General features: G+C 46.4%; 1 protein-coding gene across 1 annotated transcript in view; it reads left to right on the forward strand.

Moving 5' to 3' along the window:
- The window catches only part of LOC135909051 (uncharacterized), a 70,165-nt gene that overhangs the window by 7,857 nt on the left and 34,415 nt on the right, over nucleotides 1–27,893 (forward strand). The window contains exons 5-9 of the mRNA XM_065440904.1: nucleotides 6,671–6,739; nucleotides 10,708–10,916; nucleotides 14,931–15,116; nucleotides 16,579–16,659; nucleotides 21,508–21,638. Of these exons, the coding sequence (XP_065296976.1) occupies nucleotides 6,671–6,739; nucleotides 10,708–10,916; nucleotides 14,931–15,116; nucleotides 16,579–16,659; nucleotides 21,508–21,638 (676 nt within the window). The remainder of the gene's footprint in view (nucleotides 1–6,670; nucleotides 6,740–10,707; nucleotides 10,917–14,930; nucleotides 15,117–16,578; nucleotides 16,660–21,507; nucleotides 21,639–27,893) is intronic.

Consider the following 27,893-nt stretch of genomic DNA (forward strand, 5'->3'; position numbering starts at 1 on the left):
GATGTTCGCGTAGACCAGGTTCCAAGGATCTTGTCTTCTGTCATAGGGCGATTGTCCAGTTTGTCTAAGGTGGCTGAGAAGACAGTTCTTTGTGGGTTAAAACGAGAGCACTGACAAAGAAGATGCTCGATCGTTTCGTTGCACCCGCAGAAGTCACACAGTGGGCTGTTGGCCATTCCGATAAGGAAAGAATAGGCATTTGAAAATGCTACTCCAAGCCATAGACGGATAAGAAGGGTGCAGTCACGTCGTGGAAGCTCGGACGGAATATGGAGCTGTAAATTAGGGTGCAGAGTATGGAGGCGTGCACTTGTGAAATCGGATGAATTCCACTGGGCTAATGTCAGGTCACGCGCAAGTGTGGCAAGTTTTTTCGCTGCGTCGGCTCTCGAAAGAGGAATGGCAACGCAGTTGACGCCGTCATGGGCAGATCGGGCAGCTGCGTCTGCTCGATCATTGCCATGTATGCCACAGTGACTAGGCAACCACTGATATATTATATCGTGTCCTTCGTCAACTAGTCGATGGTGGACTTCTCTGATCTCTGCGGCGAGCTGCTCATGTGATCCATGACGCAGTGCTGAGAGTACACTCTGTAGGGCTGCCTTGGAATCACAGAAGATTGACCATGCCTGGGATGGTTCCTCCTTAATAAAATGAAGAGCCGCACGCAGGGCTACGAGTTCAGCAGCTCTCGTTGATGATACATGTGACGTCTTTAGCTGTATCTTGACGGATCTTCTTGGTATCAGCACAGCGGCAGCTGCGCTTGCAGATGTAACTGAACCGTCGATGTAAACGTGTACGCGGCCACTGTGCACCTCATGTAAATGTTCTAACGTGGCCTGCTTAAGGGCAAACGAGGACATGTTGGCTTTCTTCATGATTCCTGGGATGGTGAGGCGTATGTCAGGTCTGTGCAGACACCATAAAGGTAAGCATGGTCTTGCTGCAGGCATGTAGTTCGATGGCAATGAGAGGCGATTGGCATCAATTAAACGACTGAAAGTTGTGTGTGGCCTTCCTGTGGGTAGAGCGGCAAGATGGTGAGAAGGTAATCGGGCAACGTGCCGAATATGCGCCCTGAGAGCGTCGGTTGCCAAGTACGTTGATATTGGGTGATCTCGAGCTATGACGATCGTTGCCGCTGTAGACGCACACCTCGGAAGACCGAGACACGTCCTTAGGGCCTGAGCTTGTAGTCCCTGGAGTACACGCAGGTTTGTTTTGCAGGTGTTGCCAATCACAGGGAGGCTGTATCTTGCGAAGCCGAGGAACAAGGCGTTATACAGCTGCAGCATTGACCGCACCGAAGTGCCCCATGACTTTCCGCCGAGAAATTTGAGGAGATGTATTATTGTCAATAATCTCTTCTTCAGGTATGAAACATGCGGGCTCCATGATAGGTCTCGGTCAATAATTACCCCTAAAAAGCGGTGTTTTCGTGCATTTGCTACTGCTTGCCCATTGACCTTTACACTGTAACGCTTCATATCCTTCCGAGTGAATGTAACAAGGCAGCATTTCTCTGAAGACAGCTCTAAGTTCTGTTTTCGCAAGTACAGAGATGTTATCGTAGCTGCCTTTTGCAGCCGTGCTCGTACCTGCAGCCGTGTTACGGCAGACGCCCAAATGCAGATATCGTCGGCATATATTGATACCTGAACTGTGTTGGGCAAGGATCGGACTAGGCCAACGAGCACTAGGTTGAAAAGCGTCGGGCTTAACACTCCGCCTTGTGGTACTCCACGGCACATTTGGTGTTGAGTCGTGGTGCCATCCTCGGTCATCACGAAGAAATGCCTGTCGGTCAAATAACTGCACAGCCACTGAAAAGTGCGGCCACCGATTCCGGCTTCAGTAAGAGCATTTATAATGGCATAATGTGCTATATTATCATAGGCGCCTTTTATGTCTAGGAATAATGCAGCAGTGAGTCGTTTCCGGCGTTTTTGATGCTGAACGAATGTAACCAAATCGATGACATTATCTATGGATGAACGCCCACGCCGGAAGCCAGCCATAGCATCTGGGTACACGTTGTAACTTTCCAGGTACCATTCCAGGCGAGTCAAAATCATTCGTTCCATTATTTTCCCTATGCAGCTGGCCAGAGCGATGGGGCGGTACGATGACAAGTTTAACGGTGATTTGCCAGGTTTGAGAAGTGGAACCAAGCGGCTGCATTTCCAGTCACGTCGAACCAAACCGTTGCGCCAAGACTCGTTGTAATGGTTTAGTAGCATGAGTCGTGCTGTCTGCCCAAGATTGGCGAGCGCCGCATAGGTAACCCCGTCCGGGCCAGGTGACGAAGAGCGCCTGCAAGTCGCCAGTGCCGCTTCAAGCTCCTCCAGCGAAAAAATTACATCCATGTGGGAATCCCGTGGCACAGGAGTAGCACATGGTGTAATTGCGCGTTGGAACTGCAAGCTGGAAAGTCTTGAGCAAAATTCTTCAGCAATGTCAATTTCGCTGCGACCTTGGTGCAAAGCGAGGGCTTTGAAAGGGACACGCTGTTGTGGTGATACGCGAAGCCCACGCACGGTTCTCCATATTTGAGATAATCGCTGACGTGGATCCAAGGACTCACAGAAACGTTTCCATCTTCGAGATTGTAGTGCATCGATGCGACGTTGAATCTTCTTTTGCATCCGCCTTGCCTCTCGGAGATCATGGATGGATTTAGTTCTCCTGTATCTTCGTTCAGCCCGCCGGCGAATTGCTCGTAGTCGCTGCAGTTCTGCTTCAAATTCTGCGTATTTCGGGAAAGGCTGGAAACTACGCGTAGCCTCTTGCATGGCTTTTTGAATTTCGTGTTCCGGACTTGAAGGGTTCCCTTGCTGACATACTCCCTCCATGTGCGACCGAAACGCCGACCAGTCAATTCGCCGGAGCGTCATGGAGGAGTATTTCGATAGTCCCTTGATCTTCAGGTACGTCGGAATATGGTCGCTTCCATGTGTTTCAATGTCTGTAAACCATTGCACGTTTCTTTCAAGAAGCCGAGAAACCAGGGTCAAGTCTAGGCAGCTGCTGTAGGTAGGCCCGCGTAAATATGTCGGACTAGCTACCATCGTTGAGGCAGTAAAGGTCGTGCTGTGTGGCAAAGGATGCTATTCGCCTTCCCCTGGAGTCCATCTTCAGGCTCCCCCAAAGCGGATGGTGAGCAGTAAAATCTCCTGTGAGAATCGTAGGGCCGGGTAACTCTTGAGTAACTCTTGAGTAGTAACTCTTGAAATATTGCAGTTAAATGCGGGGTGACCAGAAGCTTCCGCAAATCCAGTTACCAGCATCTAGCAGCTCTCAAGGTGCGTGAATTACTGAGATCCACGAGTCAGTAATCCCAGCATGATTGGCGGACACCTTCTTTCTTTCTGCTTACGCGCCAAAATTCATTGATTTCATTTTATTCTTATTCGTATAGAAAGTGTACTTATGTCATGTTGCATCGGTATTGCATTAATGACTACAGTATAAACTAGTCAATGTAGGACAGTCCACTCAAGTGTAACAATGCGAACAGCTTCAAATGAAGCTCAACCTGTGGTCCTTTCAGTAGGGCCTGCGGCAGTGCTTGAATATTGTCCAAGTCATTAATGGCGTCTTAACCATGTGCCCATTTCTACCCGCCCTGGTTGGTAAGAGGATATGGTGTTATATAGCTGCTCAGCACGATGTCGTGGAATCGAATCCCGGCCTCGGCGGCCGCATTTCGATGGGGGTGAAGTGCGAAAACACCTGTGTACTTAGATTTAGGTACACGTTAAAGAACCCCAGGTGGTCAAGATTTCTGGAGTCCTGCACTACAGCGTGCCTCTTAATCAGGAAGTGGTTTGGGCGCGTAAAACCCTATAATTTAATTTTTTTATGTGCCCATTTGTGAGCTTATACAGTAACTGCAGCGCGGACAACTGACCTAGCTTACTAATGGCTGCCTAACTACACAAATAAAAGTCTAAATTTACTAATTCACTAAGGTAACGAAACGTACGTGTTATTTAACTAAAATAATTTCATAACTCATAGCGAACTGGCCTAAGTGAAACCTCTAATTAACTAACTCACTAATAACTAACCAAGCTAAATAATAACTAACATAACTAACTGACCTAAGAATATAATTAACGAACTAATGACTCAGTAGCTGACTAAGTAAAAGCTAAAAGCTAAGCAGCCATTTAAATATAATATAGTGAAACTCATCATCCAACTGATAACTCAATTATCCGCTTACTAACCTTACTCAACCATCTAAACTAACACACCAATTAAAAACTAACTATTTACTGAAATAAATATATATATATATATATATATATATATATATATATATATATATATATATATATAGAGAGAGAGAGAGAGAGAGAGAGAGAGAGAGAGAGAGACCGAAACGTGTGTAACTGGTGGATAGTGTAAATGGGGAGTGCTAACCGATATGTTTATTGCGATGAATGCTACCAGAGGGAAAGGGCGCGTCAATCGCACAATGCTGTATATAAGGTATATAAGCACAACATGCATATAATCTACGCACAAACGCATTGCACGCTATAGGCTAGTTTGCCAAGTATTCTGCTCATACGTTCACTATGCAAACGTGCTGAAATAAATGTGGAAGAGGCGTCTTTACTGATGGAATATTTGCATGGTCGCGCAGCCCGGCGATCTGGCGCGGCAGATTGCTCCTCTCCTACTTACGCCAATACCTCTCTCTGGTAGTGGGAAATCGTAAACGTTTGCTTACTAACTGAAATGACGAGCACGATGCCCCAAACATGAACACATCTCTCTCGATGACTCCAGGCTCTCGCTGTCAAAACACTGGCGTGAGGAAGAGTGGCAGCAGCAGGGAGCGAATTTACCTTCACGCTGCTTCCCGCTTCAACACGAACTAAGCGGCGAAAACACAGCGCACACGGAGGTTATGAGCCCTCGGCCCGTCACGGATCACTTTGAAGATTGGTCCCGCGTGGCCTGCGCTCAGGCGCGCCGTTTACAGCCGCCGGCGGAGTAGAACGCGCCCGGTGCCTTGCGCGCTCCGAAAGACAGCGCGCTTGCTCCTTGCCTTCCTCCCATGCGCGTGCGAGATCGAGTGACTATGTGGTCCCTATATTCTAGGGATCACAGAGTGACCACCTTCGGCTCACCCTCGCATGCTTTCGCTCGCACACACAGCAAACGGCCCGTGGGCACGACGTTATCGCAGTTGGACTTTGTGTAGAACATCACGGAGACAACGTCGCCGACGGCGGTAATGCGCCTGGAGTGTCCATACAATAAAAAGCAGTCGTGTCCTCGTGCCAACAACACATCATGTGTGTACACAGAATTCTTCACGCAACTTGAATCGAGAATTTTAAATAAGTCGTCAACCACAGCTGGATGAAGCCCCGGCCTGTGCTTTGCCATCATGTGCTGCTGGTTAGAGTACTTTATTATACCCGGCTAATTAGTTAACTAAGATCAATAATGCAAAATTTTTAATTACATTACGGCCAAGTGCGTTTCGTTGCTTTCTGGAGGGGGTTCAGAAACGACCGATCCCATTTTTTGTGGCGACCGACATGCTGCGTGGCGATCTTACTTTTTTATTTTTTCCGTTTAAGCATAGCCCACGAAATATGGAATAAAACCACGTGACTGCGCTCATGCGCCATCGTACTGCAGCGCTCTCAATCGTGCGTCGAGCCTATGGCTTATCTGGAACGACGGCGCTCCCTTTCTGTGTGCCACCGACAAAGATGCTGACGCACTGTGAAGCCGATGCCTAGAGCCACGGCCGCCCACTTCTCCACGGCCCGCGCGCAGGGTTCTTTCGCACGAAGCGCGGTTGAGAGCCCTGCAGTACGGTAGCGCATGAGCACAGTCACGTGCTATTATTCCGTAGTTCGCAGGCTTTCTTAAAAAACCGCAAAAAAATCACCGCGCAGCATGCAATTTTCCACAAAGAAATTGGATTGGCCTTTTCTGAACCCCCTCTACAACGCAACGAAACGCGCTTGGCCCTAAAGTTAATGTCAAAAGTTTGCATATTTCATCTGTTATGTAACTAATTTAGCTTAATATAAAAAATACTCTAAAAAGCGCGCTACAGGACGGCGAGCCGTATGCCGTTGGTTCCACTAACCAAATTTGTTCTTTAAATCCTTGGTTCAAGTGATGTGAAACATCCCGCATAGCAATATATAAAGGAAAGGTCGGACCCTGCTAATACTAATACTCCTTTATGAGCATAAATTTTGCTGCACCCGATGATGTAGATAACCTGCGTTTGCACTTCCGCAAGGCAATAAACTAATTTTGAAGTTATCGATGTCGTCTCTCTTCATTTCTTTCTTGCAGCAAACGTTATATGTTGCGCTATATTAGAATAAATATTACAGAATTCACGCGAGGTCGGCCAAATCTGAGGCAAAATTTTATAGCCAAGTTTAGTGCGCTGCCTCGAATGACAGGTTAAGCCATAAACTCAATGCATGTGTGCCTGGAATGTGAACGCAGCTATAGGCCTTGCAGATGGGGACACAATTTTATTTCGTTCCTCCAACTGGCGCGGCATATATTTTGCTAGTTTCTGTGACATAACGTTTGAGGTACTTAACGAGTGCTGGCTTCCTTGCTAACCAAGCGTTTCTCCTCGTTCTTAATTGTTTCTTCTTTTTTGCAGATTTCAGCCGTTCAGCCGACCCGTTCTTGAAGAAGATATACTCGCATTTCCACGTCTGCAGGAGTCACGGTAAAAAGTTTATTATTATTTTTTCCAGCACCTGCCAGAACACTCGTGCCTAGTTCATCAAGTGCATTCTTAAGATCCTGAATGGCTAAAATTAATCTACTCAATCATGGTTCGGGCCCGCACAAAACACCATAATTTAATTTTTTTAAGCGTAAAGAGCGAGCGTGACCACAACGCGCATGTCTATTAGTAATGTTAACATAAACATTAATGACTTCAAACACAACAACAAGACTCATTGATAGTACTGTGATAATTCAGCTTGATATTGTCCTAGCTACCGCAAAGTGTTTTTTTAACGCAACCTTAATAACGGATGAAAATAGATGCGTGTATTTAGTGGCCACGTAAATAAGCCTCCAGTTTTCTTTTTCTCCGTGTGTAAATCATTAACAATAATTTGCTACTTTACTTTCGACAAGTATATTTACGGCGAGTATGTCAATGCGAGCTGTCAGAGCCCACCAAAAAAGGTTGGTTTAGATTTTTCTTCCGCTGCTCTATATTTAGCGTAGCTCATTGTCAACTTGTAATGGGAATTCAGCAAAATTTGAAAAAGCAGGTGCGGCCTTCCGCTGACACGCCACTGCATGCAGTGCTGCCCCCAGCTACTAAAACCCACTATTCTGCTCACGTATCAGACAGTCTCGGTAGGGCAGTCTACGACATTTGTGTCGCTGTATGGTTTGGCCTAACGTAGCGAACTCACAACCTGCATGCGCTGTGATTGGCTCTCGCTTATTGCTTATCGCCTTTGTAAATTGTGCCGCTTTCATGCTAGGCCTGAGGCACACAACTAGCAATAAATTAAGCAACCTCGCCGAGATAAACACCCCATCAAAGCAGTTAAAACACTGGGCGTATGCATTTAACCAGTAGTTATCGATGAAAGGACTGATATAGCCTGGAACTGCTTCGAGGATGACACGGCAAAGGCAGACGTCCTGCACGGGCGACCTAGTACGAGAGAAGCGTACTTAAAAGCGACCAAAGCAGCGCTCACAGAAGCATTCGTTGGGGTAGAGCTCCCAACGCGAATCGACATGTACACAGACTCGCAGGAGGCCGTCAGAACCTGTGCGTATCACAGGAAAGAGAGTCGGACAGTAAGAAAGATTGCGTCGCGGACGCGTGTGCTGCAAGCACGCGGACATACGCTAACATTACACTAGCTCGCAAGCCACACTAGGATTCCAGTAAATTAGCCGTGCAGTAGAATCTAGTGTACACCCCCGCACAAGGCCCTAACCCCACAAACAGTGGAGATATAACGCCACACGAAGAAGGAAAGGCGAAAACACAAAGTAAGGCTGCGCCTAAAGGCCTGCTGTCGGAAGGACCTGTCCACCATCCCGCAAGGATACGGACGAGTGGCCAAAGCCTGCCTGCGCAGGTCGCGAACCGGCGCGGTCCTTGTGCAGGCGAGGTTAGCGCTCTTCCGCGAAAGAAGAGGCTCCGGTGCCGCTGTGACGGCAGGCTATTGGGGACTGCTGTTTAAGATGCAGCATCGCAGTACGAGCAGCAGACACCTTCCATCGACGGGAATGTGTCCCGAAGCTTCCTGCCCGCTGGCTAATTTGCAGCAGCTGATGATAAGGCCAAGCGGGTAGCTGAAACACAGAAAGTGCACCTTGAACTCCATCAAGGACTACCTTCAAGAAGCACAGCTGATCACGTAGTTTTAACCTCACCCCCTCCTCAGAATCCAGTTCCTTTACCTTTCCTCCCCACATGGTAACTACCAAGAGGGGACGCCATACCAGCGTATACGAAGTAAAACATATATACCACCATCACTACCGTTAACAAATACTTAGCTTGTCCTTACTAATAAATTAGTTAGAGAAAAAATCAAACACAGGTTGCTTCTTAATATGACTCTCAACAATATACGTTAGGTTAGCTTGTTATACATATAGAAGGCATAACTTGTCTTTAATTTGACGTATGTTAGCTCAGAAAACTTGTGGTGTCTCAGCTAACAAACGCCTAAAAGTGTCCGGTCGAAACAACTAAGGTGTCAAAAGCTCTTCGCACCAGACAGTCATTTAAAGCGTCATCAAATGTCACTGCATTTTGTTGACCCCGAGAAAATCTCATGCTGACTCATCACAAACGCCTATTCTTAAAACTAAACATGGTGTTCAGCAGTATCGAATGTCTCTTTCTTTCAAACCCTTTCAGAGCATAGCTGCCTTAGGTAACGATGCTCTGCTTGCTCTGGCGTGTTTTTTTTACGCGTGGCATATTGGACGTCACCACAACTTGCCACATTTGCGGCTATATATGTAATCTTAACCGCAGGCCACGTCACGGGTCACATCTTTACAGGCGTACCCTGACATACTCTCCAGAACATGGTGCCTTCTGGCACACCAATATTGTACCCTGCGTGGTCTCAAGCGTGAAATTCGGACAAAAGAACGACATCACAGAATTGGAAGCAATCACAAGGGCACTTATTGCGTCTTCTATAGAATAAGCCAGCGAGCCGAATTGCAAATAATGGAACGTACTGATGGGCGCTGACAAATCTAGTAAGTATGACTCACGGGGTGAGGAAATCGAGCGAATATGTCACCCCACGCCTGACACCGACACCTGAATTGTTCGCGGGTGCAGGCACCCGAATGGAGGCGCGTTGGAACGATCGTATTAGTCCATGTCGGTTCTCCCGCTCCGAAGTCTTTCGCTGGGCAGTGCCGCGAATATTACCGGCATCGCACATGCTACGCGGGGAAGCCTGATTCCAGAAAACTATTCCAGATTCCAACATCAGGGGACGCTAGAAAGTGGAGCGTTCCCTCAACTTAAGTACTCCGAAGTTTTGAATACATCACAAAGATAGCTGTCTGTTCACTTGTTTCTGAAAAATTTGTTACGCCATAACGATATACGTGTACTCGTAGATAGGTTCAGTTCGGAACAGTTCTTTGGCTTTGCCGTAAAAAGCTTCCGTCGATTGCTTTCTGCTGCGGAAAAGCGCAGCTGTGGCATTGTGCTACTGATTACGGGGTCACGGACGTGATGAATAGTGAAATTAGTTATGTAATTCCAAATCAAATGCGATAGAGATGCGATGACACCAGTGTGTTCATATTTTAGTGGCTTTCAAGTAACCACCATGTAGGCAAAAGTGTTTTAATGTGAGCCATGCCTTACGGTATTTTTATAGGTATTGTTGAAGTGCAGAAACAATGCAATTTTCATTTTTATCTCGCTTTATGCTCATAAAGACCCTCGAATGGGTCCGCTGAGATGCTGTCAGATTATGAGATGCCATCAAATAAGCGCAAGATGGCATCATGTACGGAGTTTAATAAAACGTAAAATCAATATGTGCTCAGCGACAGTAATTATAGTGCAAGTTATGAAAGTATACAATACAAATGTTCGAAGAACTACTGTTGAGAGACTTCGGAAGGAAGTGCTTGGCACCATACGAAACCGAAGGCTCAGGAAGCTGTCGTTTTCCTGTCCATGGATTACATGGTGGAGTACTTGCTGTGGAACTCGCCGGAACTCAAGGTTATGCTAAGAAGAGTTTCGCCTAAGAAAGAACGAACACAGGAAGAAAAACGAGGTAGGCAGAAAGAGCGCTCGTTCCGTCTACCTCGTCTTTCTCCTGTGTTCGTCCTTTTATACGCCCAACTCTTCCTGGCATAGCCACACACCAACTCGCCCAGCAAGAAGTTCTTCTAAACTCTAGCTGTGGGCTAATTCAATTTCCAGCGCGAAAGCTGTCCTTCACTGTTACTCCTCTTCCGCGTCCGAGTCTTTTCGACGCGTACGCTTAGTCTGTACGGCTCGAAGACTCCATCAACGCGGTTCTCCCATGCAGGTTCGTTGTTTGCTTGCTTGCGTTCTTTCTTCCTTGTTTGTTGTGTGTCCAAATTTCTGTCATGGCTAAGTAACACCTGAACCTGTATCAAGGGCTTCAGTGCTATGTAGCTGAGGTTTTAATGCAGCTCCGTCCCCGTCGAGAGAGGAGGTCTCCCTGCCTGAGGTGGCGCAGAAGCGCATCCCGCAGCCGCTGGGACTGGCCGAGTGGCCGGTGGTGTCGAACGCCGCACTGCCCCGCGTCTCCTTCTCGGCCGCCAAACTGGCGCAGATCTACGGCAGCTTCCCGCTCGTGAGGATCGCTCTGCAGGTCAAGGAAGGAAAGCGCTACATACAGGTAAACGTCAGCTGCGCTGTTGAATTTTCCTACTCAACATCCCAAGTAATACTTTGCCTAGCATCGAAGGTAAATGCAGTCATACACTCAGCAGTCGGGGCCGAATAATAGAGATGGCTCGGGAGCGGAAACACTGGCTTCTGGAGAGGAGATTTCAAAACGTTTTCGAAAGGCGGTGCCTTCGTCTTACCTTGACAAAGAAAACTTTTGTAGCCGGCATGTTGGCTCTGGATGCATGTCTTGGTCGACCACTGTTGCTCCACTAAAGCCCCGATCTTCCTGTGAAACTTTGTTTTCTTTGGATGAAAACTTAGGAAGCGAATCACATATCATCGTCATTATCATCACCAGCCTACTTTTATGCCCACTGCAGGACGAAGGCCTCTCCCAGCAATCTCCAAATACTTCTGTCTTGCGCTAGCTTATTCCAACTTGCGCCTGTAATGTTCCTAATTTCATCGCCCCACCTAACTTCTTGCCTTCCTCGAGTGCGCCTCCCTTTTCTTGGAACCCATTCTGGCATCGCATATACTGCCCACGTGGCAATAACTCACTAATCATCTGTGTTTTATTTGACGTGTGGTTTGGTAGCCGTCAGGCGAGTGTCAGACCAAAGGTAGTCATTGGGTGAGTTCCAGTTCCGGCCACAATCATAGAAAGTCTACGTAAGCATCTAAAGAGACCGCCGAGGCAGCTTCGAGCCGAAGTAATGGAACGCGTCTTGTACCATCTCGAATGTGCTCTGCTATGTGATGTCACCTGGCGGCGACAAAGAAAAATGCTGAAACGAGCACACATTATCGCGTTATTTTAATTCTTAGCTACTGCGAACGTATAAAAAACATCACGTGACTTACCTTAAGTGTATGGGAAAGCGTGACTACGTTTTTTTTTTTAGCGCAGGTGATCTTTCTGTGGAGTTTTTAAGCGACCTGCTCAGCCACCATCTTGTTTTGACAGAAAAGTGGCGTGCATCGTTTTCGACTTCGATGCTGCTTTCGCGAAGCATCCCTCTTTGGCGTAATCGTCAGAAATGCAACGAGACTTCAGAGTGCCGCTGTAGGCTTAGCCGTCTACTTGGCCATCTACGGCGCGTGTTGGAACGCAGTCACACTTATCTCTTGCCTCTTGACGGTGCCAGAATGTAAAAGGCCACTGTAGTCCGTAAAGAACGAGTCAATTCGTCCGTTCCATCAAATAAGTTGCGTGCCATCAACTAATTTACCGAATTTAGCTTCCAAACTGCGCTCAATTCAAAACTTATGGGGCCCCAAACAACCTCTGACATTTTCTTAACACATTTCAAACAAACGTGTTCATTGCGTGGATAATGCCGTGACCATCCTCTCTGGCGAATGCAGCAGCGCAACGCCCCGCAGGGTCGCCAAAAATTCAAAAAAGAATCCCGTGCTCCTGCCTTGGCCTTACCGCTGCCTGCTTCGAGCATTGTGATGTCAACAAGGTGCTCCAGATGACATCACCAAAGGTATACGCTGTCGATTGGTCGGCCGTCGAGGAACGACAGCGCCAACATGACAAGAGCCGACTGTGTGTTGCGATAATGGAGGGAGGCTCGCACATTGTGGGCCACCGAACTTTTTATGCAGCTTTCGCTCAGGCAGCTTCACACGAAAGGCGATTAGCGGCGCTCATCTGTCGTGCGGACGTGACCCGTAGCTTTCGCTGCACTGAGTTGGTAGGCGTATTCGGGAGGGGAGAGAGAGCGCGAGTGGGAAGGGTAGCGAAGGAGAGAAACTGCTGAAGGAGACATGATTGCTGTTATCATGAGCGGCATCTTACTGGCCTCTCTGTGAAGAAGCGTGTACAACCAGTGCACTCCACTAGTACTAACCACGGCACTGCTGGTAGAAAGATAAGAAACTTAAGAACAAGTTAAGCACCACGCACCGAGCTCTATGACGCAGAATGATAGGCGTATGAATAAAAGAGATAAAGACGGCAGTAGGATGTATATGAGTTTATGAGAGTAGCTTGTTGGGCTAGTCGGTACATGGTTATACTAGGAGAATGCCAGCAAACTTGAACGTAGAAAAATTTGGAAGCAGACACGAACAAAGAGACAGGAAGGTGGCTGGACTAACAGCTGAACTTCGTTCATGAAAACGACGTCCCCCAAGTCCGTACTGAACATGCGCAAGGCACAGCAAAGCAAAACCATGGTCAACACCTTATCTATACATGTCCAACTTATGAAGAAATAAGAGCTCTTTCTTGGTAAGGAACACAGATGGCACGCTTATACACTTCTCGGGGCCAAGGTTATAGATGCGATAGGCTTCAATTAGCTTTCTTTCCTGGTGAGTCCTAGCCTTCGCCAACATCGAAGCGCCACTGAAGATAGGATTATTACAAACGCACTCCTTACAATGCAGCGGAAGGTCACCTCCTGTGTCTGTGGGTATTAGATTTGCATGCTCACGCATGCGATCATTCACACAGAGACCTGTTTGTCCTATGTAATCTCTCGACATCTTAGTTTCACCCACTAGGCACCGCAAGAAAATTCCATCAGGTTTTTAGATTTTAGTCTAAACTTTCACACTCAAGGTCACATTTGCTCAGTGTATAATCCAAAAACTAAAAACACGTTGCTACCGTACCAATCCGCTCATTCGAAATTGGTAAAGCGTGGCATAGCCTCTTTGTGCTTGTCGAATGTGGTGGAAAAGAGTTGCACGCATCTAATACAAGACAGTGCCACCCAGCAAGAAAGGAGACTGTTAGCGGCAGGCTATCCAAAGACTTTGATCACTGCAGTGGCTGAATCTGTGTACAAGGGTTTGAAAGTGAAAAACAGGGGGGATAGCGAAGTGCGGGACAAAATAAAAAAGAACTTAGTGCTTATGCCGTATGTACATGGCATTTCACATTGATTGAAAAAGGTTGCGGCAAGAAACGACGTCAGTTTGGTTTGTTCTGCGCCTTGCAAGCTTGCAAAACTTCACATGAGGGTCTGGCAGCACAGTTCGCGAAAGAGTACGTGCAATACCAAGCATGTCCTGAAGCACCGCACGTGCGACACATGTGTAGTGTACAGTATCCCTTTGGAATGTGGTAGATATTACATAGGACAAACAGGTCGCTGTGTGAGTGATCGCATGCGTGAGCATGCGAACCTAATACCCACAGGCACAGGAAGTAACCTTCCGCTGCATTGTAAGGAGTGTGGCTGTAATCCTATCTTCAGTGACGTTTCGATCTTGGCGAAGGCTGACTCACCAGGAAAGAGAGCTGATTGAAGCCTATCGCATCTATAAAGAAGTGTGTAAGCACGCCATCTGTGTTCCTTACCAAGAAAGAGCTCTTATTTCTTGATAAGTGTAGACATGTATAGATAAGGTGTTGACCAGGGTTTTGTTTTGTTGTGCCTTGCGCATGTTCAGTACGAACTGGGGGGACGTCGTTTTCATGAATGAAGCTCAGTTGTTGTCCTACCACCTTCCTGTCTGTTTGTCTATGTCTGCTTCTCAATTTTTCCTACTTTCAAGTTTGCTGGCATTCTCCTAGTATAGGATGTATATAGCAGACGCGAAGAATTGTCTAGTTGGCTCAATCGTGAAACGTGCAGACCGATGGTGAGAATAAATGAGGATGGCAGAGAAGAAGAGTGTCATTAGGTTAGGAATTTTTCAGGCGTAAAATAGTTAGCAGGCGCAAGACAGCAGTGATGGAGATCCCTGGGCAATGCACTCGTACTGCAATAGACATAAAATTATTGACACTTATGACAATTATGATGATGATGGTGACGACGACGGCCATCATTAGGTTTAAAGAAATTTTACGTGATCTCCGAGGTAACAAAAAACATCGTATTTGCCGCTGTGTTAACACTGGTGAGCTTTTTCACCTTTAGAAAAAAGAAAGCCCTTAGCGCATCTGGCGTGAATTTCCGACTTACTTGTATCCTCTCGGAGAGGTACAAACTTCTGAGCCCAGTTTGCTTTGCTCGCGCTTCAGCGTATTTATTTGTGACCCCGAACGATGATGCAGGTGACAGAGCCGGACACCATCCGTGACATGTTCGAGATGGACAAGTACCGTTACAAGGAGGAAGCGCTGCTCTTCTTCCTGCAGAAGCTGGCTCAGGGCCCACCGGACTCTGAAGACGCCAAGAATCCACGCAGTTACACGGCAGTGCTACGCAGAGCTCTGGACATTGAGGCCAAACTGACGCAAGTAGGCAGCATACGAATATTATTAAGAATGTATTCAAGTATAAGAATGCGTAAGAGCAATTTAAAGCGACGTCACTAAACTGGTGGCACCAAAAATGCCTCGAAGCCCCAAGTTTAGCTGAGAGCGAGCCGTTTAAAAGGATCCAAAGGACACGATTTTTGTTGCAACAACTCTGACAGCCGCAAGATGCCATACGGTAGCATTATCAGATTTCTTAGCCACTTGCGTGCTCCTAAGTTCGCGTACTGCGTGACTCCTGCGGATTATGTGGTGATACACACCCTCAGGGGTAATCTTGCACGCATACCCAAATACCCAAGGAAGTGGATGGGGGGATGACCGTCGCAGTAGCCTAATTGGTAGGGCACTGCATGCAAACATACCGAGGAAGGTGCGAGTGCAACTACCACCTGCGGCAATTTGTCTTCTCATTCACTCTCACTTCGCTCTACCTTCTTATTTGTTTAGATTTGACACAAACGTAGCAAATTTTCAAATTTTCCCTGTGCTTTCTCCGGCACCATTTTGCTGTTGTAGTTGTTGTTGTTGTTGTTGTCGTCGTCGTCGTCGTCGTCGTCGTCGTTGTTGTTGTTGTTGTTGTTGTTGTTGTTGTTGTTGTTGTTGTTAGCCTAACTGTCTGCGATTCGACCAAATACAAGTGAAGGGGCGTACGCACCGACACCGGTGTATCCAAATCAAACAAACAGATCGGTTGAAGATATTATTTCTTCACTGTTGTGGCGTACAATAGACGGAAACACCGCAGCCGGCTTTATGCTCTTGTTTGTTTTCTATTGACAACGTGCATCTGCCGTATAGGTGATTGGTTGAAACCTCTGCGAAACAAGTTGCAGCGGCATCGAAAGCTGAAACAATAATTTCACCAGATACACACAATATCAATCAATGTCGAAAAGCAGTTCAGAAACTCTGAGAAAAAAAAAAGTAGTAGACTGTGCTCGTCTTTTTTTTTTCTTCAAGTTGCCGGTCGTTCTCCAAAGAAACCGCGGAGCCTCGCCGAACAAAATGACGGTGCATATTCGGGCGTAGGCGCAAAACCAGCATCTTGGCTTTTCCTGACGTTTATGCAGAGGCGTCCTGGGAAGCGGTCAGCGGAAGGGAGGAAATGTCGGCACTTGTTTGCGAATGCAATGTCCAGCCAGTCTTGAGAGCAGCCATCAAGCAACCACCCCTCCTCCCTCCACCCCGCCTACATGCTCCTCTTTATCCCTCATTTCCGAAGGCACTTCTTTTCGTCAATAGTTGCGAAAAACAAATATAGGCGAATGCGAGAATGTAAATTCTCTCTTATGCTTAGTAGTCCTATTGTAATATTGTAGTCCTGGCTGTAATGCTGGCTTTCAGTGCAATTATGGGAAAAAAATTGCGTTCGAACTTCAAGCTGACGACGTATCTCAAAAATGAACGAATCTCTCTCTCTCTCTCTCTCTCGCCCACTCAGATGAAGCACTCCGACGAAGAGATATGCGCCGCTCCGGATTTAGCAGTGCGCAGCATCAAAGACATTGCCGACAGCGAAGTGGTGAGCTAGTTTTGGAGAGCGCAGCTCTTCAGCTTTTATATGTCGGCAACATAAGCAACGTACCTTCTCTCACAATGACTCATGAATATTTTTACAGTCACGCTCGTTGGCACTCTCTCATGTTCACGCTCGCATGATGTCCACACTCACTGGCGATCACTCGCGTTAGTATTCACGTCTAGTCGCACTAACCGCCACGACGTCACATTCTACGTCGCGTTCACCCATGCTCGTAGTCACTCACCCAGACTCACGGCTGACAAATGTGCTTGGGCGAGTTTCCGTCAATTATTTATTAGCGTGTCTGCCGGCCCTATGAATAAAACGGCTTTGTTTTTTTATGCTGCCCTATTAAATGCCATGGCTATACATAGGTCTATTGCATGCACGTAAATCATTAAACGATTACTAGAAATCCTCGCTGTATCTGTTTGCTAAGCCGCTTTAGTATTTCCGTTAACCATATCTACAACATGCACGATGCAGAGATTAAACGTGGCTTTTTTTTTGCAAGTATCTTTCCCCGTGAATATCCAGCATTCTTGATCCCATGGTGCTCCTTTTGCCCAATTTCTGTCCGTTTATACTGCCTGACAACATGTCTATACTTTCAACGAACATATTCTACAGAAGGCTGTGATTGGCGAAAAAGTGCGTCCCTGAACCACTCTTGTGTTTCGCTCTTGCGTTCACTTACTGTTTCACTGTCGTAAAAAATATGTCACCTCTCTTCTCTAACGCTGTGTAACGGAAGATAACATTCCCACTTACACCCTCAACGGACAACTCCGACCGCTGTTTCCTCTTATGAATACTCTATGATACGCATTACAATGCATCTGTTTGCAAATGTGCATGTTGAGTTTGTAATCAGTAATGTCCCATACCCGGGTATTCCTGACATGGCCCCATCGGCATTCTGTGAAATTCACGACAATGCACCAGCGTAACTGAACAGGGACAATTTTGAAGAAATTATATTCCAAAATATCGGCCAAGTTCCAAAAGTTTCAACCAACAGCGCCGAGAGGGTACCCGTTCAAACATCTGCATTTGCGGCACTGCATCCTAATATTCGTGCTGCGTCAAGGCAGTGGTTTGACCAGAGATTAGTGGTGAAGTCACACGACAAAAGCAAATCACTTTTCTCTCTCCCAACCCAGCTAGGGCTCATTTACTTGAAGATGAGGCGTCTAATTTAAACTGCAAAGCGATTTATTGCAGTAGGCGGTGGAACGGTAACGGCAGAATGAGTGCCATTCAGTCTGTTTACACGCGCAGGTATTTTAAGTACAGCAGTGAGGGAGAGAGATAGCGATTATGCGTGGGCACATGTTTAGCGCGCGTGCGCATGCTTGTTTGTGCATGCATGAGTGTGTCTCCGTACTTGCATTTGCGTGCATGTGTGTGTCTGCTTGTGTGCGCGCGTTGGTTTTTGCGTGCGCGTGCGCCAGCTATGTGGGCTCTTGCGTGTGTACATGCGCGTGCGCCTGTCACTGTCCGTGTGTCAGCATGCATGCGTGTATGAGTGCGCATGCGCGGCTCACGCATATCTGTGCGTGCGTACTTTGTGTGTGCGTGCGTTTCCTTGCTCACTCCTACACTCTCGGAGACCAAAATGGGCCATGAAGTTTATTTACTGTCATATATAACGCTCCGATACAACAACAAATGACGCTGCATTTACAGCATTATTTCTATCGCAAAGCAAAACTGACGCGAAAAAGAAAAGCGCCTATGAAATCAATATCGCCGCCCCGCAGTTCGTCACGATGGCACCATCACCACTGGCACTGCCCCGTGAGAAGCTGCCGTAAGAAGCATCCTTCTGTGCCAGCGCGTCCCTTCGGCGGTGGAGCAAGCTTTGGCCGGCACACGTTCGCCGCTGCGTAGATACGCTAAAACTTTTAACTGCTTGCCTTCGACGGGGCAAAGCAGAAGAAAAAACGAAAGCTAGCCGACCGTGAGGAACCTGCCATGGGGTCATCGCATTAATGAGAATAGCAATATCATGTAAGGCAAGGCGCGGTGAAGTCGACGTCACACAGACGTCCTTTTTCGTCAGTTACGCTTTCATCATCATCATCATCAGCCTGGTCACGCCCACTGCAGGGCAAAGGCCTCTCCCATGCTTCTCCAACTACCCCGGTCATGTACTAATTGTGGCCATGCCGTCCCTGCAAACTTCTTAATCTCATCCGCCCACCTAACTATCTGCCGCCCCCTGCTACGCTTCCCTTCCCTTGGAATCCAGTCCGTAACCCTTAATGACCATCGGTTATCTTCCCTCCTCATTACATGTCCTGCCCATGCCCATTTCTGTTTCTTGATTTCAACTAAGATGTCATTAACTCGCGTTTGTTCCCTCACCCAATGTGCTCTTTTCTTATCCCTTAACGTTACACCTATCATTCTTCGTTCCATAGCTCGTCGCTTTCAGAGAGCCCTTAAATGCAAAATATTTGTTCGCGTAGCTCTTACAGGGGGTTGTTTAAGAAACATTTCTTCGCTCTGCTAAGTAATGTAGAGGACGGTCTCCACACTACTCATTTCCTTAGCTACCTAGAAAATCAGATATTGAAAAGTTAATGAACGTATATCGCTAATTACGCAAAAATTAGCCTTACTTCATACATAAAATTACCTTACTCCATATCTAATTACCTTACTCCATATCTGGAAGCGACCGCTCTGGACACCCGAATGATAACAATAATGTCGTAAAGATTTATTTTTTTTAGTGTAAGTCCTAAAATTAGGTGCGGTTAAACAAAAACAGCAAGCATATATCAAGTTCTTAAACTTGATTTGCGTCAAGAACACCCGTCTAAGTTTTCGCACTTGCTTTATCGGAAGCGTACTACAACATCAGTATGCCTACTGTTTTTGTTTAACTGCACCAATTTTTTTTAAATAAGCGGATATATGTTAGTATGATATAATTGTTATCATTAGAGTGTCTAAATCGGTAACCTTAAACTGGCTTATATGCACAGTTAACGAAGCTGCGTTTGAAAACTTTTCGGTAACTGATCTTGGGTGGCTAAAGCAAATCAGTAATTCGGAGCACGTCGATCCTGGGCGTTATCTAGCTGAGCGAACAAATTTTGATTAAACACGCTCCTGGAAAATCTAATCGAAGAAAGATTTTCCATTCAAAGGCCCTCTGAAAGCGTAAATGACAAAACGAGGCGTCCATAACGTCAACCTCCCAGTGCTTTGTTAAAGCGCCTACACAGGCCGGCGTTTCCAGCATGCTGGCGAAGTTGGATACGTCACTCCGGCGACGGCAGGATCGTCGAAGGTTTGGCACTGGTCGACGCGCTGAGCGTGGACCTCGGCAGCGTGGCGATGAGTTGTTGCCCCAGCTAATGCCCATAAGTGCGCGGTGAGCAAGTGCTTTTTTGTTGAGCGAAGGTGCAAGCTCAGCACGGTCTCTTTGGCGCACCTGCAATGTAGGCTGGCGTGCTGCCAGCCAGCCGAACTGGCGCTGCATGCACTCTAGTATGGCGGCACTGGCGCGAGATGGGACGTTTTTCTATCGTCGCGCCGACACCGTCAAGGCGCACCGAACGCCACCGGTCACGCTGACTACGCTGACACTCAGGTGACGCGGCGTAACTGCGCCACGCGTGGCGCGTGACCACGTTACTATAAACCAAACAGTTTCGTACAATTACTAGAGGCAACTGCGTGCCTACGGAAGCTGCAAGCAGGGCAGTTCAGGGAGCAGGGTAATGAGGACTAGTACATGGGTTTGCCTAAACTTCTTCCTTCTGACTTCAAGTGGCCTCGTGACTTTGCAAATTCATCAGTTTTAAGAAAGTGCTGCGTCATGAATATTTAAATAACCATTATTAAACTTGTCCCACCGCAGGATTCGAGCACAGGACCTCCAGCACAGAGGCCTGATATTGAAACCATCACGGCATGAACGCATGGTGAAGCGGAACCACTGCCATTAGCTGCGATTATGCATAACTGTGGAGTCTTACTACCATCTGCGTTAAAAAAAGTATAAATTGCTTTTAAATTTAGGCCAATTTCGGTCCAGATAAAGGGTAATAAACGAAGGCACCAGAACGTCTTAAACCCCAAGCACGAAGGCCAGAGAAATCCTTGTACTACCCATAACTGCCATGGTGGCTGAGCTATGGCAGCGTCAGAGTTCCCTCTAATAATTGCAGGAAACAGTACGCGGCAGTCAATATACAGGTCGGTATTGTCAATACAGCAGCGAACGTGTACTGCTAAAAGTTTGCCGCGCTGCAGAACGGATGCTTGACGCTATGATAGCGCAGATTGAGCACGTTACCGGAATCGAGACATTGCGTTGGCGCCCAAGGAAGAAAGATGACGAAGGGGAACCGCTAAACAGCTCCTCACGAGCAGCACGATACCACTGCGCAAGCGCTCCGTCACGTGGCTTTTTTCATATTTCGCGAGCTTCCTTTGCAACCCGGAAAAAAGGACTACGTGGGACGTATCATAAAGGAAACAACTAGACCGGTGGTTTCTGAAGGTGCTCTACAAATCTGCATATCATACTTCGGGTCCTAAGCCAATATTTAAAGAAAGGTGGGGTAATTAAACTTATTTTATTAGTGAGGTATGTGGAAAACAATATATTGTCTGAGTTACTATAGGCTATTTCAAATAGTAAGTGTTCGGTTCAATTCGCTTTCGACGCGCCTTTCATCTTTAAATTCTTGGCTCAAGTTATGTGGGACATCCTGTAGATGTCATAGGCTAGAAACATAACAGGCCGCTCATTCGTGCAGCCGTTTAGCACTCTCCTCCGCAGATATGACGGCGAGATGTTCTGAAAGATTGTTTTCTTGTTTCCAGTGGGACTGGGAGGAGTTTTTACGCATTGTCTTGAAGGATATTTACGAGGAACCCGTCACGCCTATTACCATCGTCCTCTTCAAGAAACGATTCGTCGACAATCTGATGGAGCTCCTTCGGAAGACAAACATGTGAGCGAGATTCGCAGTGACAGGAATTGATAACTAGACGAGATCGATGCACTTGCACCACGAGAAAAACATCGCGAGAGACACTACAGGAATCGGGGAAGAACAACAGGAGAGGTGTCGAATCTAAGGTCTGCGTGCATACAAAATAAACTTCGGGCCAAATAAAACATTAATCGTTAGTTCAGTGCCTGCTCCTGCTGTTCTTTTCCCCTTCATGTTGAAGCTTTCGCGCTGCTTTCTTCACGATCACTGGAGAGAGGGTGAGACTCGATGCTTAAGGTTAAATTTAAACAAGGTGAACGAGCGCATTCAAAGAGACAAGCGAACAACAAACTTGTGTCTTTGTTTGCGCTGTTTGCTGTGTTGAAAGTAGATAAATTACTGCAGCTTTGCAACCTTCATGGTAATTCTTAAGGGCTCGAAATATGTTGAAATGCATACGACAGTTGGCAAATCTGTTCTGTCAAACTTCGTTATTTAGGGATGTTTCACGAAAGGGTAACGTTGTCATCCAACTGAGAAATGTATAAAACGTCGTTACGCAGTGAAATAACGTAATAAATTAAATGATAACTAGTATATAGGGCGCTCACTGGGAAAAACAAATGGCATCTGTGAAAAGCCAAGCCTTAAGTCACATCGAATCAACGAACAATGCAATAAGGCGGAAGTCTTCTTTCAAGCCACCCGACTCGCTTTGTACCCGACACTGTAGTCGCAGTAGCATGCGGTAGGGAACGTCGCTCGAAAAAAAATCATTAATGATATTTACTTACGCTGTTTTGCCTTGCTATGAACTTGACATGTGTGTAGCACTATGGTGTAGCACACGTGCAGTGGACGCGCAATCGACACACAGAGTGTCGTGATAAAACTTTTTATTTTTTTACGAGCGGTCTCCCGCAGTAAGTCTACATCCAACCGCTCACCCTGGATGTGGGCTAATGCACTACTTACCACAAATTTTGTGCGGTAACGCACCGTTTGTGAGCTTTGATGCCGCAGATGCGAGTGATTGTCGCACGTACGCGTAACGCGTTATGTGGGGTGTCTTTGTTATCGTTAAAGAAATATTTTTTGTCACCGCAGAACATAACGAAATCGCACCTCTTGAAATATATTACGCTCGAAGGCGCACATCATGCTCACGAGAAACCAAAACAAATTCGGACTAATTAACGAGCTTTTGGAATTTAACTTTTATGCTAATTACTTAGCGCACACATAGCAACTTACGAATTGTAGGTGATAGCTTGGATATTCAAATCCACTTGGAACGAAATCCCGGGAGAACACATGTCTGGAAAGAGCCTTCCACGAATTCTGCGACGAAATGCATTGCTGTTTATGTAATTTTTCAACTTGAATATGTGAAAAGTAAGTGAAACACAAGGAATTTCTTCCGCAAGTATGACAGCGTTTATCTCAAAACTAGTGCTAGTTTCAAAATTCATTCCAAGTGGATGTGACTTGTGCTATCGCTGGCTTCAAATCGTTTATTGCAATATCTGCATGCGCTAAAGTGCATAAGTTATCAGTGGTATAAAATTTTTTAAACAGGGATGAAGTACCTCAGACAGGCTGGCCAACGTTTTGATAGGTGGACCTATCTTCGACAAAGGCGGCCTCGTCATCCTCGGCGTGTTAGTTTTAAAGGGTTAGTGCAGTGACGTCACGTGCGGGTGTTGTCGCTGGCGGCTGGTTTTAAAGAGAGAGATTACAAGAGGGAACAGGCGCTGTCGTCCGACGTCTGTGAGCCTCATTCTCAAGACGAGGGGACAAGAGCGTGAGAGTGGGCACGCGGGGAGGAAAGAAAAGAAATAGAAGCAGAAAAAAGGGAAAAAAAGGAAAAAAAGGAGGGGGGAGCCAGGGCCGTACCAAGACACAACAAAGGGGGGGGGTGAAAGAAAAAGAAAGAGAAAAATGAAATCTTTAAGAAATACGGGGGCTTGGGAGCGTGTTGGGGATGCGAAAGGTTAGGAGGTATTCAGGGGGAGTCGTTGGCGGCATGTTTTTGAGGCATTAGAACGGCCGGTCAAGCAATAGGTCGAGTAATTTTGAAATAGTTAAGATGGCGACGAGGAGTCTGCGGTGCAATGTGTGGAGTGACTGAAAGGCAGCGGCATGGTCTTTCAAGGGGCACTGCCCCCCGCGCTTAACGTAGGTGTCGTTACGGCGGCATCCAGAAGGCGATACTCTGGGTTGAGGCGCGGAAAAAGGCATATTGACTTCGGAATGTGTTGTCGAGGGGGTTTCAAAAAAAAAGACTAAAAAAGGGGGCAGGGGGAAGGGGGGGCGAAATCGGTATAGCAAACAGGAGGGTGACGCGTGCAGAAGCGGGCGCGGGCAAGTGTACATGGAAGAAGGGGATCGTACAGTTGGTATAGACGTAAAATCCTGAAAGAGTACAGTAAATTGAGTAGTAGGCAGGAAATTTTTTTTTCTTTTTCCTCCGAAATGAAAGAGTAGGTGAGGTTAAGAATTAAAGTTGGCTGGTGGCCTAATGTGTTTTGTGTATTGGTTGATGATATGAGAGTTTCAGATTTAAGTTACAGCTTTTAAAGATTCTAAGTTGCCGCGTGCCAAATTAATTCCTGTCGGATGTAGGCAATTAAACTTGTGTATGAGGTATGATTCCGTGTACTTCCTTTCGCGAGGGGAACGGAAATTTGTTTGTAGTATATAGAGCCTTGCTTTGTCAAACATATGTCCATGTTCATTAAAGTGGCTGGCTACTGCTTTGGGTAAATTGTGTTTTGTGTCCGCGCGGTGACCATTGAGTCTTGTATTGATTTGTTGTCCGGTCTCACCTATGTATTGTTTGCTACAAGCGGCGCATTCTAGACAGTAGACTACATTGCTTGATGTGCAGGTGAAAGCCGAAGTTACCTTGTGTGTGTAATTCGACGCTGTACTTTTTACTGTAGTAGTGGATTGAATGTGTTTGCATGTAGAGCACCTGGGGCGACCACAGGGATTGGTTCACAACTTCTTCTTTTTCTGTAGTTTGGCGTGCACAAGAACATCTTTAAAATTAGTGTTGCGTCTGTAGGCCACTCTGGGAGGGTCGGGAAAAATCTTCTTAAGTTTCTGGTTGCTGGTGAGAATCGGGTAGTATTTACTTAGGATGTTATTCACGTTTGGGAGTGCGTTTGAGAATTTAGTAGTAAGAAGAGGCGTTGTTGTTCTTGTGATCTTCTGGCGGGGCTTGAGGACCTCGGCTCGATCAAGTTTGGTTGCAGCGATGTAAGCTGTTTGAAGGTCACTGTTTGGGTGGTTCCTGTTTGATAGCGTTTCTTTAAGGTGATCGAGTCTATCTATGTAGTCTTGGTTTTCAACGCAAATGCGACGTAGTCGTGTGGCTTGGCCTTTAAAGATGCCTTGTTTGCAATGTCTGGGATGGTGGCTGGTATATTCTAGGTAATGTTGTTTGTCGAAAGGTTTCCTATACAGCGTTGTCTTTAGTTCACCATTGTCAATGTATATTGTTGTGTCCAGAAAGTTTATGCGCTCAGTTGAGGATTCTGATGTGAATTTTATTGTTCTAGGTAGTGGTTAAGGAATGTACATTCCTTAACCACTACCTTGGTAACTTGCCGAAAACACTTCCGTCATTTGTACAAGATAGGCCCCACCTGCTGAGAATTATAGAAGACATTAATACTAAAGGCACACTACCCCACAACACAATTCTCGCAACACTAGACGTCACGGCGCTGTATACCAACATTCCAATCCCTGATGGTTTATCTTCGATAAAACAAACGCTGTCTAAACACAGTGCACAACACTCTACTGAAGTTTACCTGTCTCTCCTTGAATTAGTTCTCACACATAACTACTTCGAATTTGAAGAGAGTTACTACCTACAGATACATGGTACAAGCATGGGTACGCCTTTTGCACCAACCTACGCGAACATATTTATGGGGATTCTAGAAACAGATTTCCTATCGCGCTGCACTACCAAGCCCCACACATACCTACGATACATAGACGACATACTCATAATCTGGGGACATAGCCAAGACAGTCTAGATAAATATGTATCCTTTCTAAATTCTGTTCACCCAACAATAAAATTCACACCAGAATCCTCAACTGAGCGCATAAACTTTCTGGACACAACAATATACATTGACAATGGTGAACTAAAGACAACGCTGTATAGGAAACCTTTCGACAAACAACAGTACCTAGAATATACCAGCCACCATCCCAGACATTGCAAACAAGGCATCTTTAAAGGCCAAGCCACACGACTACGTCGCATTTGCGTTGAAAACCAAGACTACATAGATATACTCGATCACCTTAAAGAAACGCTATCAAACAGGAACCACCCAAACAGTGACCTTCAAACAGCTTACATCGCTGCAACCAAACTTGATCGAGCCGAGGTCCTCAAGCCCCGCCCGAAGATCACAAGAACAACAACGCCTCTTCTTACTACTAAATTCTCAAACGCACTCCCAAACGTGAATAACATCCTAAGTAAATACTACCCGATTCTCACCAGCAACCAGAAACTTAAGAAGATTTTTCCCGACCCTCCCAGAGTGGCCTACAGACGCAACACTAATTTTAAAGATGTTCTTGTGCACGCCAAACTACAGAAAAAGAAGAAGTTGTGAACCAATCCCTGTCGTCGCCCCAGGTGCTCTACATGCAAACACATTCAATCCACTACTACAGTAAAAAGTACAGCGTCGAATTACACACACAAGGTAACTTCGGCTTTCACCTGCACATCAAGCAATGTAGTCTACTGTCTAGAATGCGCCGCTTGTAGCAAACAATACATAGGTGAGACCGGACAACAAATCAATACAAGACTCAATGGTCACCGCGCGGACACAAAACACAATTTACCCAAAGCAGTAGCCAACCACTTTAATGAACATGGACATATGTTTGACAAAGCAAGGCTCTATATACTACAAACAAATTTCCGTTCCCCTCGCGAAAGGAAGTACACGGAATCATACCTCATACACAAGTTTAATTGCCTACACCCGACAGGAATTAATTTGGCACGCGGCAACTTAGAATCTTTAAAAGCTGTAACTTAAATCTGAAACTCTCATATCATCAACCAATACACAAAACACATTAGGCCACCAGCCAACTTTAATTCTTAACCTCACCTACTCTTTCATTTCGGAGGAAAAAGAAAAAAAATTTTCCTGCCTACTACTCAATTTACTGTACTCTTTCAGGATTTTACGTCTATACCAACTGTACGATCCCCTTCTTCCATGTACACTTGCCCGCGCCCGCTTCTGCACGCGTCACCCTCCTGTTTGCTATACCGATTTCGCCCCCCCCCTTCCCCCTGCCCCCTTTTTTAGTCTTTTTTTTGAAACCCCCTCGACAACACATTCCGAAGTCAATATGCCTTTTTCGGCGCCTCAACCCAGAGTATCGCCTTCTGGATGCCGCCGTAACGACACCTACGTTAAGCGCGTGGGGCAGTGCCCCTTGAAAGACCATGCCGCTGCCTTTCAGTCACCCCACACATTGCACCGCAGACTCCTCGTCGCCATCTTAACTATTTCAAAATTACTCGACCTATTGCTTGACCGGCCGTTCTAATGCCTCCAAAACATGCCGCCAACGACTCCCCCTGAATACCTCCTAACCTTTCGCATCCCCAACACGCTCCCAAGCCCCCGTATTTCTTAAAGATTTCATTTTTCTCTTTCTTTTTCTTTCACCCCTCCCCCCTTTGTTGTGTCTTGGTACGGCCCTGGCTCCTCCCTCCTTTTTTTCCTTTTTTTCCCTTTTTTCTGCTTCTATTTCTTTTCTTTCCTCCCCGCGTGCCCACTCTCACGCTCTTGTCCCCTCGTCTTGAGAATGAGGCTCACAGACGTCGGACGACAGCGCCTGTTCCCTCTTGTAATCTCTCTCTTTAAAACCAGCCGCCAGCGACAACACCCGCACGTGACGTCACTGCACTAACCCTTTAAAACTAACACGCCGAGGATGACGAGGCCGCCTTTGTCGAAGATAGGTCCACCTATCAAAACGTTGGCCAGCCTGTCTGAGGTACTTCATCCCTGTTTAAAAAATTTTATACCACAGTGTGCCATTCCCTCTGCCAGCCCCTTTCATAAGTTATCAGTGAAATTTTGTAATTAGTCAGCTGGGCATTTTGATTTTCAGTGGAAGGAAGGACCGCCTCTTCAAGTAATCCAGCTTAATCAGTATTTTCGTGCTTCAAGTGATTTTTTTTCAATTCGGTTACAGTTTAAA

The sequence above is a fragment of the Dermacentor albipictus genome, chromosome 2 (assembly GCF_038994185.2).
Source record: "Dermacentor albipictus isolate Rhodes 1998 colony chromosome 2, USDA_Dalb.pri_finalv2, whole genome shotgun sequence".
Lineage (NCBI taxonomy): Eukaryota > Metazoa > Arthropoda > Arachnida > Ixodida > Ixodidae > Dermacentor > Dermacentor albipictus.